The sequence below is a fragment of the Barbus barbus genome, assembly GCF_936440315.1.
Source record: "Barbus barbus genome assembly, chromosome: 19".
Taxonomy (NCBI): Eukaryota; Metazoa; Chordata; class Actinopteri; order Cypriniformes; family Cyprinidae; genus Barbus; species Barbus barbus.
In genome coordinates this window covers 19,430,887-19,445,413 of record NC_136747.1, presented here as the reverse complement: position 1 = coordinate 19,445,413, position 14,527 = coordinate 19,430,887, and the positions used below count along the sequence as shown (strand labels likewise).

The 14,527-nt window shown below is 39.9% G+C and overlaps 1 protein-coding gene across 2 annotated transcripts; it reads right to left on the bottom strand.

Moving 5' to 3' along the window:
* On the bottom strand, positions 1-12,983 carry LOC306885380 (catenin beta-1-like). Of its 2 annotated transcripts, XM_079441846.1 has the most exons (16): positions 12,693-12,983; positions 6,533-6,582; positions 4,887-5,111; positions 4,510-4,763; positions 3,920-4,158; positions 3,567-3,768; positions 3,330-3,474; positions 3,139-3,242; positions 2,716-3,054; positions 2,482-2,640; positions 2,279-2,398; positions 2,019-2,169; positions 1,710-1,831; positions 1,504-1,564; positions 961-1,192; positions 1-876 (listed from the first exon to the last, which is right to left on the bottom strand). In XM_079441846.1, the coding sequence occupies exons 2-15, from the start codon at positions 6,543-6,545 to the stop codon at positions 987-989; spliced, it is 2,340 nt and encodes a 779-aa protein (XP_079297972.1). In that variant the 5' UTR covers positions 6,546-6,582; positions 12,693-12,983; the 3' UTR covers positions 1-876; positions 961-986. The 2 variants fall into 2 exon arrangements, with proteins under 2 accessions (XP_079297972.1, XP_079297973.1); XM_079441847.1 differs by lacking the exons at positions 6,533-6,582; positions 12,693-12,983 and having other exon boundaries at positions 4,887-5,367.
* Positions 12,984-14,527: the final 1,544 nt, after the last annotated feature.

Below are 14,527 nucleotides of genomic sequence, written 5' to 3'. Positions count from 1 at the left end.
CAATGGAATAAAAGTCTTTTATTGATTAGCCATGTCATTATCCATGTTCCCAAAAGAAGCCACACAGGCTAACAAACAATGACGTTGCTTCAATAGAGACTACCTCCAGATAGCATAGAAAAGATTTCTGTCTCTGTGTATACCTCATAAACCCCATCTACCCCCCACCCACCCTTGCTGCATCCACACCCTTTTTGGAACAATAGTGACCTTGAAAACTGCTTCTCCTTGCTCAACATTAAGCATTTAAGAATGCATATAGTTTTTTTTGTACTCCCAACAACCACCATTTTAACTGATCATATAAAAAGCTACACATTGTTACACTTTCAGTCAGATTACATAGGAACTGAGATTAGTGTTGTACACTAGCACGTGATAAAGATCCAGAAACCAATGAGGCAAGTCCACTACAACTTAACACTATATAAAAAGACATTTAAAAAAAAAAAAAAAAAAAAGGGAATACAAATAAAAAAAAAAAAAAAAAAAAAAAAAAAGGCAGAAACAACAAAAAAAGACCAGGTTTAAAAACCAAGCTGGGGTCAGTACCATGAAAAGGCTGATTTAAAGGAAAAAAAAAAAAAAAAAAAAAAAAGTTAAAATAGTTCCATCTTAAAAGATCCTTTTCATGTGCACTCGTCAGAATCCACGTCACAATCCCTCTTGTACTTGCATTTTTCCATCCAGGGCAAAAAAACAAAAGGGGTCGAAGCAATAAAGGAGACTGATATCCACCATTTCCCCGTTAGACATCTCCCTTTCGTCTGCGACAAGTGTGTGTTGTGTGTCAGGCACTTTCTGAAACACTAGCCCACCCTCTGGCAAACCTTCCACGACTCTTCAATTCACAATGCAGATTCATTCAACATACAGCTGTGGAGAGACAGAATATCATTAAAATGTTCATTTTGAAACTTGGGCAGAATGCAGTGAACAAGTTTTTGAAGCTCATCTTACCTTCAATACTTGTAGACCATGAGAGTTTAGAGGTCCGTGTCGAACCAGGCCAGCTGATTGGAGTCTGTAGGGGGCAGGCCATCCATCAGGTCCTGAGCATGGCCCAAGTCGGGCAATCCCTCTATGGGATACTCTACTCCAGGATGGTGGCCTCCTATCTCGTGCTCCAGCATGCCATCCATACCCAGACCATCCTGACCATAGCCAGAGTGGAAAGAACGATAGCTGGGGTCTAAAAGGGATGAGAGATCATTAGTCTTGTTGAAGTAAATGTCTAAATACATCAAATGTTTTCTATATTATATTTTATATATGCACAAAAATAAATACAATTCCAATTTATTTGAAAGAATTTTATTCAGTTTTAAACAATTATTTATTATGCATGTTATTTATTAAAGTGTAATTAAAATTAAACAAACTTTTGATAGTTAAAATTAGCTAAAAAAAATTATTATTAAATTAAATGCTTGCATGAAATGAACGAAAAGGTTAATAAAATATTGAATTCATTTATAAATATAATAAATAAAAATGTCTTACCATCTGGTCTGTATCCAAGAGGCTCTCCCTGAGCACCAATATCAAGGCCTAGGTCAGCAGTCTAAGATTTAAAAAAAATAAAATAAATATATATATATATATATATATATATATATATATATATATATATATAATTTTTTTTTTGGTTTATAAAAGTGGATTCATAGAGCATTAATGGTCATCTGAGAGCAGATGAATGTTTGTACCTCGTTCCAGGCCATGGGCTCTGTTCTGAAAAGAGAGCTGGTAAGTTCCACAGAAAGACGTTTCTTGTAGTCCTGAGGCTTGTCCTCAGACATGCGGAACAGAACTGCTGCAGCGTATGTGGCTATATAGAGACAAGTACAGAAGAGTCAAGATTAATGGAAAGCTCGTGTCCTAGACCCCTTCCATCCTTTAGCTGGTAATACAATCCACACCAAAGAAAGAAATTGGAAAGATTTGTCCATTGATATTAAGAGAATTCTTTTGTTATAATGCTGTATGGTATCTGTAAATAGGGAGCAGTCACTCACCCACTCCCTCGTTCCTGGAGTGCAGCAGCTCTGTGAGAGGAGCCGTGGCTCCTTCTGCCTCAATGGCCTCTGCTGCCTCCTTATCCTGAGCCAGTTCACACAACACTCCTGCCGCTACCCGCTGGATATTCTCAATAGGAGAATACAGCAGCTACAGAACAAAAGAAACATTAAGAAACTCACAGGGTTTACGAGATCACAACAACAACCATCTTGCACGTAGATTGTGCGAACGTAGGCAATCAGCAAGTTACACATACTTGTACGAATAAGGGGATGGTGTTGAGCCCCCTGATGACAATTCTGTTGTGTACGTCTCTGGCCAAGATGTGAAGTGCTCCAGTACAGCCTTCCACAATCTCCTCCATACGAACTCCCTCCTAAATATTACAATCAGACAATTAAGTGTCAATTAAATTTTCCACAAGTACAGAAAATGCCTACAAAACCAAATTTAACTCACCACAAACTGTTGCTGTGTGCCACCCATTGAAGTGCGCCTTTGGGTGTCCTGGTGTGCCCTCACAAGCAATTGGACTAACCGGGGAATTGCACCCTGCTCGCGGAGTGGCGCGTGATTGGCTGGGCAAAGCGCCAGATTACGGATCAGACCAACCGTGGCCTAGAAGGATGTGGGAAGACTCATTAGAATGTGCAATATTTCAAAAGATCATGCGCAGAAAAACTGGCCACATACCTTAATTAACGGCCAGTGTGAGGGTGGATGCAGCAGTTTGACCACTACAGGCAGACCGTAGTGAAGACGCACTGCATTCTGAGCCATCTCAGCATCTTGGTGCCTGGATGTTAGATGGCGTAGCGCACAAACAGCAGGTTCGGTGATGTCCTCTCTGTCGCCAGCTCTGAGAACAGTACGGACCAGGGCCTCGATTCCACCCACTTGGCAAACCATCATCTTGTTCTTGTAGTTGTTACACGTGAGGTTGGAGAGTATGCCGGCAGCACATGTGACCACATTGATGTCATCTGAAGCAAGAAGCTGAACCAGAGTGCCAAGAAGTCCTTCCATCCCTTCCTACAAAGAAAAATGTTACTTTAATAAAAGTTGTTCAAATAGTCATAACATCAAATAAACCATTAATGGTTTGCATGAATTCACCTGCTTGGTGGCAGCATCTGACAAGTTTCTGAGAGTCCACAGGCAGTTTTGAACCAGACGCTGACTGGGATCAGTCAAGTGAAGACCAAGTGCCTGCATACCACCTGAAACGCACATAGAAGTGCAAGATGAGACCCTGACATAACATACATGAACGCATGCTTAATTGGCACAAGCAGAAATGAACGTACCAGCCTCAACAATGGCGGGTTTGTTGCTGGAGCACACAGACAAAACCTTCAGCACACGACTTGTGGTCCAGAGCAGTTTCTCATAGGTGTATGTTCTCATGATGTTGACCAGAGCTTGAGGTCCTCCACTGGCCAGGATGATCAACTGTGGCAGCAAGAGTTTAGCCACATTAACATGAGCACATCTAGTATATTCTTTCCCTCAGTTAGCAAGACCAATGCATTCAATATACGTACCTTGCTCTCCTGGTTGCCGTATGCCAGGATCTGTAAGCAGTCTGTGGTGATGGCAAGGAATTTGACATTGGTTTTGTTGAGCAGGGCCACCATCTTCTGAAGTCCTCCAGCTAGACGGACAGCCATTTTAGCACCTTCCTGATGGAGCAGGAGGTTGTGAAGGGTGGTGATGGCATAGAACAGTACACTATCAATGGGGGACCTGGAAAACCGATCATGTAATATCCATTTAGTGGAGAACCAGTACAAGTAGGACACCACAAGAAAGGATTAAACCTTCAGCGTCATGGTCAAATTTAGTAATTCAAGACTAAATCATTTGTGCATCAGCTTTTCTGCTTTGGTGCGCTTACCCCAGCATCTTGACGAGGGCAGGGATTCCTCCTGACTTAAAGATGGCGAGGAGGCCCTCTCTGTGATGGGACAGGTTGTGTAAGGTGCCTGAAGTACAACGGGCAGTCTCTACATCATTGGTGTTCTGCATGGTCCTCACGATGGCCGACACCATCTGGGGAGAGCGCATGATGGCATGGCGAGAGGCCTCTTTCTTGGAGAGCTGGTGCACCATCACTGCGGCTTTGTTCACCACCACCTGGACAGGATGAGTGAATGATAAAAGGTACGTGAGATGGAGCAGATTTTAAATTGCTTGGCTACTTGTCATTTAGCAGTGCAACTGCAGAGACTGATCAACACGAGAACCACTACCTTACACAAATGACAACATCCAAAAGCAAAACTTAAGTTGATTCAGACAGAGCTGTCATTGCAACAAGTCACTATATGGCTAAAAATAACCTTAAATGAAGGCTCTTTTTGCTAAAAGATCTTCCATTTTTAGCTTCAGCTGCAAATAAATGTTCCCTGAAGCAGGAAACATGTCTTGGAAAGGAAATCTCAATTTTGATGGCTTAACAAGCATTAAGCATGGGACGTTTCTAACCTGGTCCTCATCGTTGAGAAGTTTGGTGAGCTCAGGGATTGCTCTGGTGGCCAGTTCAGCATCATCCTGGTAGTTAATGAGATTGACAACGGCATGTTTGAGCATTTGGGAAGGCTCGGCCAGCCGCTGCACGTTGGTGGGATGGGCAGAGTCAAACTGGGTAGAAGTAATCTGCATGCCCTCATCGAGAGTCTCAGGAAACATGGCAGCACGGACACGCTGTGCACGAGTCATGGCATACTGCCCATCCAGGTCTAAGAGAGGAAGTTTGTGATTATCAGACAGGAAAAGACCAAGCCTGAGAATATCCAGTTAGAGGGGCTTCCATTTTTTCCTAATACAAACGTTATGTGTTGGAAGCAAATGCTGCCCCATACCTGCCACCTGCTCAGGTGTGAAGGGCTGGTTGAAGCCCTGCTCCCACTCATAAAGCACCTGGTTGTCCAGATCCTCCTCCTCAGGGTTGCCTTTGCCTGACAGAGATGGCGCTGTGGTGGTGGCCCCAGAGTGAATACCTGAATCCAGGTAGGACTGTTGCTGCCAGTGACTGACAGCGGCTTTACGATCCTGCTCCATGGCCATATCAAGCTCCATAAGGTCAGCTACAGGACATAAGACATCAATGTCAGACATTCAATTTAAGTTGAATAACAAAAGTTAAGTACAAAGTTCTTCCAGACAGAATTTTTTGGATCTACTCTAAAGTCAAATGATCATGCAATATTCCTACACCTCATTGAATTTGCAGTTAAGATGCTGCATATTTCAACACCTGCAGTGATCTTTATAAAAGCATTGCTGCTATTTTTTTATTGCTATATCAGCAAAAGCTATATTCATGAAGTTCTACACCATTACAATTACGACTTCTAGTCTGAAATTAACTGTGGTTAACTAATAACCAAACGCAAAAAAAACCCCATCTGAAATCTTCATTTTAAAGGGTCATGAAACCCCCCTGTTTCAGCACTGGTCTTTCACACCTTAGATCTGAAAAAGACACCAGAAATGGGCGTGTAAAACTTTGGAAAAGTGGGAGTGGGTGGGAACAGGTGAGAAAACCAACAGTCCTACAACACACATTATATAGACAGATGAATATTAAAATGCATTTAAAACAAAGAATAAAAGGCAGTTACTTTTTGTTAACTCTTCTTTGGATTTTCAGTCTATCATTGTTTGCTGTGTATCACAACAATCCGTCACGTCATCGCGTTCATGATCAGACGCCCCACTCTCTCAGCGCCCTTATTCACGCATATTTAATTTGAAGGAGACATGATATGTGCGCGAGCACGGTGCTGGTTCATGATATGTTTGGAGCACGAGAGAATATGAAAACGCTTGAAACACACTTGTTCTGGTCCGGATATTAACTATGATCCACGCAGCGAGTGTTATTAAACCCATCGCAGCGTTCTGCGCAGAAACCCTTCTCGTGCACTCCACGTGTTATCACTAAATATGGTTGCTGTCATGGTCACAGAAATGAATCGACAGCGCAAAGCCCTTTTGTGAGATTTTAATTCTCCGACCTTATGCATCATACAGCGCAGTGATTATATGGTAAGAGTTCATTCTCATGAATACGGAGAATAGCTCGGAAAACTGATGACGTAGACGTGTACACAGTCATGGCAATCAATCACCACTCCAGATTAACGCATGTCACTTTTCGTGACGTAGGCTCAATTTTTCTTTTTGAATCGGAAGAACGAAGTTGCTCCAAAAAAATGAATAACCACTTTTTCCTTAATAGACAATCAGTGCTATTGTTTTCACTGATGTGCAACCTGTTCATATGTTAACATCTCAAAATGTGTTTTAGGGTTTCATGACCCTTTAAATGCTAAATTTGGAAATGCTATTCCAATTCCATAGCTGGGCCTGTGAGGGTTAACCGAAATCACTCAGTAAATAAACCTGTTCTTTATCAGCTCATCTGTGTTTGTGTCTGCATCAAGCAACACTGTCATTGGACAAACATGCTGATAAACAGAGACTAACTTAGAAAAATACTCACACTGGGTAGCCATCGTTGCGTCAATCCCTCAGCCTGAGTGACGTCCAAACCTGTAGAAAAAAAAAAAAAAAAAAAACCAATAAGGACAAAAATAAAACTACATAACAGAACCTGTCAAGCATAGAAAGGTCAAGAAAGAGCTCCATTTTACAAATTAGCAGCAACATTTGGCTATTCCCCCTCAGACACCAGCTGCTTTACAAGCGAGAAAGAGGCTTTAATCTACATTACAGACCCTAAAGGTAGTGTTAACTTTGGGAAACTCCCCTCATTTAATCTGTAGGGTGTCACGCAAGAAGTCGAGAGAGGGAGACGGGACAGTGAGTCATCTTGGCAATGCCAGTAAAAACATGCTGAGGGGATTAGTCAGCTTCATTCATCCAAAGCTGATGAGAACAATACAGCATCAAGTACCACAAATTATGTGATTATAAACAGCCCGAGGACACGAAACCAACACTGATCTTAAATTGCTTATTAGGATCTTAACTTAAAATAATCAGATTTACCTGTTTTGCTATTAAAGCGGCAAATTTCACTATAGGTTGCAGCACATTATTCTGGGATAAGACCCAAATTGCAAGAAAAAGAAACCAAACATCAAGTTTCACAATAAAAGTGTAACCAAATTGTCAGTTTTAGGTTATAAATTATCAGCCACTTACAGATGACTCGAGCTGAAAACTTTCACCCGATTATATATTCAGGGGGTGGGAGTTTAGATTACTACAGAAACAGATAATGTAAAAACAATGAACATACCCTAACCTTTAGGGTCACATAGAAAGGAAATTACAAGAAAACAAAAGTCCATGAAGTAAATACTAAGCCACCAACTAGACTACTTATAATCAAGCATGAATTATTTAAAATGCAAAAAACACAAAATAAGACATTTCCTTGGGGTATTTACACGGCATTCTTGTTCAAAAGCAGCTGGATGGAGTGCAACAATTGAACAGAACACAGGGACCTCAAGACATTAAAAGAAGTTGGACTATTTTTAACGTGACTGTCAAAAAATGTAACCTTCATGTTGCAAGATGCTTAAGTGTAAATGACTGCGACTTTTCCAAGAGGTTTTTACGTGACAGAATGCTGACAGCATTATTCTGTGCTTTAACTGCTATTTAAAGAATGGTACAGCAGAAAAAAAATAAAAAATGCATGGCTTTTAGTTGACCAAAACCTTGGGTCAGTAAGCATCTGCAAATGGTTTTATAAAGTAGTCTCTTATGCTTACTAAGATTGCATTTATTAAATTGTGATCGCATGTAATAGCATTACAATAATAAAAAAATAATAAAGAAAAGTCTTAATCTATTTTAAAAAAAGATTTCTTCCTGTGATGGTGAAGCTGAAGACTGGAGCAATGGCTGCTGAAAATTAAGCGTTAAATGATCCTTCAGAAGTCATTGTAATATGCTGATTTGGTCCCCAAGAAACATTTCTTAATGTTGAAAACAGTTGTGCTCTGTAACATTATTGTGGAAACTGCGATTCATTTTTTTCCAGGATGTTTTGAATAGAAAGTTCATTCATGTGGAACAAAAACAAAACAAAAAGTCTCTTGTAACAAACATCTCAACGGTTACTTACTGTGTCTCCTTGCTGTATAGACCTTCAATTTCTTAAAATTCTTAGTGAATCCAAACCTTTGAATGGTAGTGTATAAACCATTTACAAACAATATGCATTTGCTAGAGAACATGTAGTGTCTGAAGTTAAAAATCACAGTTCTATAATGACCTCTCTAAACCTCAGATGCCTGGAATTCTCCAGAGTCTCGCATAGAGCCTCAGGCTAGTGATGCCAGTTCATGGGGTACCATAGAGGACACATTTAGAAGTGTGAAAAGATGCCACAATGAAACGAAAGCTGCCAAGCATTTAGAATGTGAAATAAGTTTCCTCACGCTGGCCTCAAACCAGAGCAGTCGATTTTTATTTCCATAGGAAACTGCTCATGTCTGCTTCAGGGCCAGTCTTCCTTCCTGCATGGGCCTTCAGTGCGCCAAGCAGCAATTAAATCAATGAAATGAGTCTAACATCCCTCCTCGGCTCAAAAAAAAAAACCTAAAAGCCATCTAAATCAACGTATCTTTCAGTATAAATCAGCATCAGATTAAACTCTTCCATAGAAAGAGGTTAATTAATGGCCTTACTGACTTGAGGGGACATTTTCAGAAAATAAAGCGGACAAGCCTTGGAAACGTTGACAAAATCTGTCTTCCTGCTGCAGCGAAGAACATCAGCTTTCACATCCTGCAAGCCTCAAAAGACCCAATATGCGTCATGATATCGGGGTTAAATGTAAAGTACAAACTGTGACAACATGGGAAGAAACCGAAAGGCTTGTTTCCAACTTAACTACACATTAGGCAACATCAATCAGTGTGGTTGACCCGACCACAAACAAAGAATCAATTTGGTGCCGTGGAAAGGAAGAGCATCATGTGGCAAAGGGAACCAGTACAAGTTTACAACCATGAACACAGTTCAGATATTTACAACTAAAACCTAGTGCTTGACCAATATGGATTTTTGGATAGCCTATGCAGATATCCTTAGAGGTTTGTAAAAATGTTAAATGTGCGTTAGATAGTCAAGGCCTTATTTAAATTATGGGTGCGCATTTGCTGAATTCTAATTGTGGATGAGAAATAATATTTGCACTTTCTATTACTGATCAAAAAGCAAACAATATTTTCATACAAGTTTACTTTAACAATTCTAACAATAATTTAGACAATTGTTAAACAGATACAGTAAACTAATGAGGACAAAATGTGAGCGCCGCGCAAGCTCAGGGATAGAATTAAAATTCCTCCTGACATGGTCAATGCCGATAATTAAACCCCAAATATCGGAAGGCATTATCGGCTGACCACTGGACACAGTGGCACTGGGATCAAGTGTAACAACCCAAACCGAGAGGATAATCTGCACACCAGTGAATGCTTTTAAAGTTAGAACATTGTGACCATAACAGAAAAAAAATAAAATAAATTGCAGCCCGTTTTTAAAATCGCTAAACTTAGGGGTCAGTTATGACAAACTTAATCACTGAATTGCATTAGATAATTTATTTATATTTTACAAAAATTATATTAATACAATCATCTACACAAGTCTATTCCAAAATCTGCTGACATTTTTAGTGATGATCTGTAAAACGTATTTAAACCTAGTAAAATCCCTAAAATCAGAAGGTACTACATGTGTATTGGCAACTGAAAGCATTATAAAATTCACTGAAGCACTGAATTAACATGTAAAGAAAATTACAGAACTTCAAAATCTGACATTTGAGGTGCAGAGACTGTGCAAATCAGAACACAGCTCAAGTCACATGCACTCCAGAGCTCTTGTGCTAAATTGTAACCCTCTGCAAGTAGGTTAAGTGCTGGTTCTCAGCTGGATGAGCACCCAGGCTGTCTGAGAACATACAGCTGATTGAGAACAGCTTTTAATGATGAAGCTGCAGAATCACAGAGTCATCCTTCACACAGTCACCAAAAGAACCACCTTGGTACATACAGCATTGTAAAGCACTACTGTAGCAGAATATTTCAACATGACCCCCAAAATATACCATCAAGAGCTGCTTTCACATACAGGTATTTACAGATAAAAAAACCTTGCCTATGATAACATCCTGCAGTCAGCGCTGGACATTCCTTTCCTGTGCGTGTGTGTGTGCATGACACAAGATACAGCACTTCAAATACAGGCCTGCACTGAAAGACCCCGCTAGCGGGAAATGCGTCGCTGTGAAGCCGTGCCAATGTTAATAAATTAGGCTTTTTAAGGGTGCATGTGAAGGCAGAGGGATGATTTGAGAGCAAACAGAGGCAGCTGTGGTAGTTTATGCAAAATGCATGTGTAGTCCTCCACAGTGGTGAGACTGACCTGGAATTAATTTACCAGACAATAAACACTGAAGGGAGTCAGACACGAGCTTACTGGGTTTTCCTTGCAGCACCAGTCAGCATTCCATACAGGCGCACAGGAGGCGGACGTTCAGACGAATCACTGTGTGATTATGGGACGGATTTGGAAACTGAACCTTCAAAGTAAAGGAAGGCTATCTGATTAGCCCTCTTAATGGGATCGTTTAAGGTTTATTCACTGTATCCTGTTAACACAAGCCGAACTGTTGCAGCACAGGGCTGGTGCAAGCAAAGCAGTTTACAATTAGTGCTGTCAAATGATTAATCATCCAAAATAAACATTAGTTCACAGTGTGTACTGAGTATATTTATTATGTATATATAAATACACACACATGCATGTATATTTAACAAAAATATTAAGATTATATAACATATGAGCACAAAAACTTTTTTGGATGCGATTAATCGTTTCACAGCACTACAATAAGCCATTCAAGAAGTGGTTCTCTGGTAGTTTTGGGTGGATTGTCCCTTTAAGACTATTTATTTCATTACAAACTACTTTGATCCAAAATCTTAGTATTTGCTGATGACACAAAATAACAGATTTTAAACAGAACTGACAGCCCCGTTCACACAGAGAACGCCATTTCTTACACATTCAATTACACTGATTTTTTTTTCTCTTCAATACAATGAACAATGAAAGTGAATATACTACTTTTGGCAACTTCATACACGTTTGAAACATAAGGGCGAGTGACAAGTTTTGTTTGTGGGTAAACTTTTATTTTAAACCATCTTTTGTTAAAAGCATTTAATATAATTTACAAAAGCAAAAATGCATAACTATTAGACAAGCAACATCTTCGGTTTGCTGAAGGCAGCATAAATACAGCCTCCGTATACAAGCACAATTATGTTCCAAAGGCGATCATTTTCTTAGGTTCTTCCATAAACCCGGCATTTCTGTGTATTATGGGAAACCGAGGTTGTTTTTAAACAGACTGCAGCGGGTATTTCCCACACAGGTACGAAACCCAAAATACGCTCGCTGCTCGACCTTCTTCAGTTTCCACCGCGCACTCTGCCGTCGGACTTTAGCCCCGCCCACACTTCCTCCAGCGGAGACGCGCACGGTGGCTGATCTGAGGCCAGCTCCACCGATCCTCTCAAGGTGGGTACTCTAACTAAAGTGTGTGAAACAGCTGTTCCGGACTCTGGGAGCAGAGAAACCCGAGCCCCTCCTGAAAGGCAAGCACTCAGGAATTCGGCCACCGGGGCCTTTTGTTTCGAGGAAGAGTAACGAACCCTGAAATGTTTAAACGCCGTTTAAAAACTAACGTAACTTGCAAACCGGCCAATCAGATGCGAGAGAAATGTGACTATAACATCACCCCAAATCTATGAGGAGACAGAACAATTCCTGTAGCAAAAGCTTACTCTTTTCCTGACAAATCCTCTCAAACAAAATGGAATTGACAATCCATCCAGCAACACTTAAAAAAACAACTTTAAATAATATAACTCATTTAAACCTAACGTTAGCTCACTTCAAATAGACTTAGGACTTTCACATAATTACACTAATTTCAGGTTGACTAACATCTACATAGTTATGCAACGGAACAGAAAATATTTTACAAATGAGAAATTATTTTTCTCCATTCTCACGAATTGATAAAACTAATGCATTTCTTGCAGACATACTTTCAATCGACTTGTCAATCTTACAGGTTAAAACAATCATAATCGATCGGCTCAGTTTTCGTTATTATTTGTAAAAGCCAAACTAACTTACACAAATAAAAGTTCCCCGGTAACTTACGTCTGACGACACAAACTGTTGAAGCGGAGGCAACTAAATCACGATGCGGTAAATTAGTGTGAAAACCAACACGGGGAGTCCCTGGTGAAATCATGTGTTTTTACCAATACTCTTGTTTATCGATTAAGATCTGCTGCTAGCTCGCTTCTCGAGCCATTGAACTGAATGAAAGCTAACGCGAGCTAACGCTAGCCAGTGTTTGCGGAGCTACCGTAAACAAACACAAGAGTCAATGTGCATTGTGCATAAACCTGCAATTTAGAGGAAAACGAGTGTAAGATAAAAAGCAAAAACCTAAACGAGGCGTTTTTAAATGCTCAGCTCGCGGAAGGTAGATCCAGCCTCAGGTTGAGCTTGGAAAACCCTGGGACGATCCTCCCGATGCTCCAATCTCCAAACTACTAGGAGTTGGATCAATCCGCGTTTAAAAAGCTTACCTGAAATTAAAAAGATGAATCCTTTTGTTTGGCCGGCGAAGCCTGACCAACGCGTCGGTATCCTAGTAGAAATGAAACAGCCAAGCCAGCCGGTGAGATTCCCGGACGGGTCGCTGTTCTCCTGCGTTAGCGGTGCGGCAAACCTTCCGCGCTGATGTGAATCTAGATCTTAAAATGGCGTCGCTCAGACGCCGCTCTTATACGAGGAATGCAGCTCATGTATCCTGCCGCATCCAAAGAAACTAGGGCGCAGCAGCGGCTTAGTCTGGCATGAAGCTAAGCGTTAGTATTATATGTATAAAGTGACAAGTGATAATCATCAAATACCTTTTTATATTCCAAGTACCTCGTCTGAGGTCTAGATGTTCTTTAGTCGACACCGGGAATGAGGTATGCGCGGAGTAATATAGCAGCTACAGGAAGGGCGAGGTGCGTCCATTAGGTTGGAATGTGGGTGTTTTGAATGGGATTTCGGGAGCAGCTATACAAAGGTAATATTTGTGTTAGGGGTACAGTAAACGCTGCTCATGCTGCAGGATGGTTAACTTAAGTTACACCATTTTGTATTATAACTAAATTTCTTGTAACATTTTTATACTGCTTTATCTTTGTTGAATCATTAGGACCAAAACGGACACTGAACACTGTAACAGTTTCGCTCATGCAGTAGACCTACAGCTGTCACTTTGTGATTCATCAAGAGTGTTCGCCATTTAATTTAACTGGAATAATAAGCCAGTTTCGAAAAAAACAATACCATTTTAACTATAGAAAATGTTACTGTTTGCTTTTAAACGTTTTTTTTTTCCTTTTGTGATATTACGTAACCTAAGTAGCCTAAAATAATGTTATTTCCTATTTACAAAGGCATTTAATAATTCACATTCAACCTAAAAGCAGTCACAATATAAATGAATACAGACATAAAAGAAAGAACAAATGCTGTAATTATTGTGTGTTTTTATTATTTCAACAAAGATTTAAAACAAAATGCCCATCTGAAATTCACATACCATGTTTAAAAACTAGCAGATTAAAATATAATGATTCTAGAATAAGGAATACAGTATAGACTCCAAATGAGAAATGAACAAATGTATTAAATAAGATAATAATTGAGACTTACAGACTTAAACAGCAGCTGTCTAACACAGAGAGTGTTGATTAAAGCTGCAGGATTAATCACTATGTGTTCTGCAGATGTTGTGTGTGTGTGTGTACACACTCCTCATTCATACATAAGTAAAAAAAAAGTTGCCTATTTAGCACTTCTGACAAGAGAACATCAATTTCCCTTAATATAAATGTTAAACGTTAATCATCTACAGGTGATGACAAGCACAGTTGCATTTAACAGCAAGTAAATATTCATCATTTTAATAGGAATATATACAGACTGTAAAAACGGCACCTTTGATTGTTATACATGACATAACTTGCCTCGGGATGGATGCAATTTAGAGATTACATTGTTTTATAGATGCATACACTTAATTTGTGTTAGCACATTATTCTTAAATCCAGTGTAACAAAACACCTGGAAAATGTCATCATCAGTATATTAATTAAAAGCATTAGTGTTTGTAAGTGCTTGTGTGTGTTTCCATATCACCCTCCATTGGTAATTGTGTGTGCAGATTTTGGGGAGTGGCCACACTAAGTGCTTCTGAATGGTGGGAGTGTCCTTAACAACTTTAAGTGCTTTATGCCTTTCATCAGGCTAACCCCATCACCTGCTCCCAAAACAGATAGGATCTTATATTATAGGCCTGTTCACCTTAAATAAATACATCTATAGTGCTGGTAATTGCATTATAATGAAAATGATTTAATTT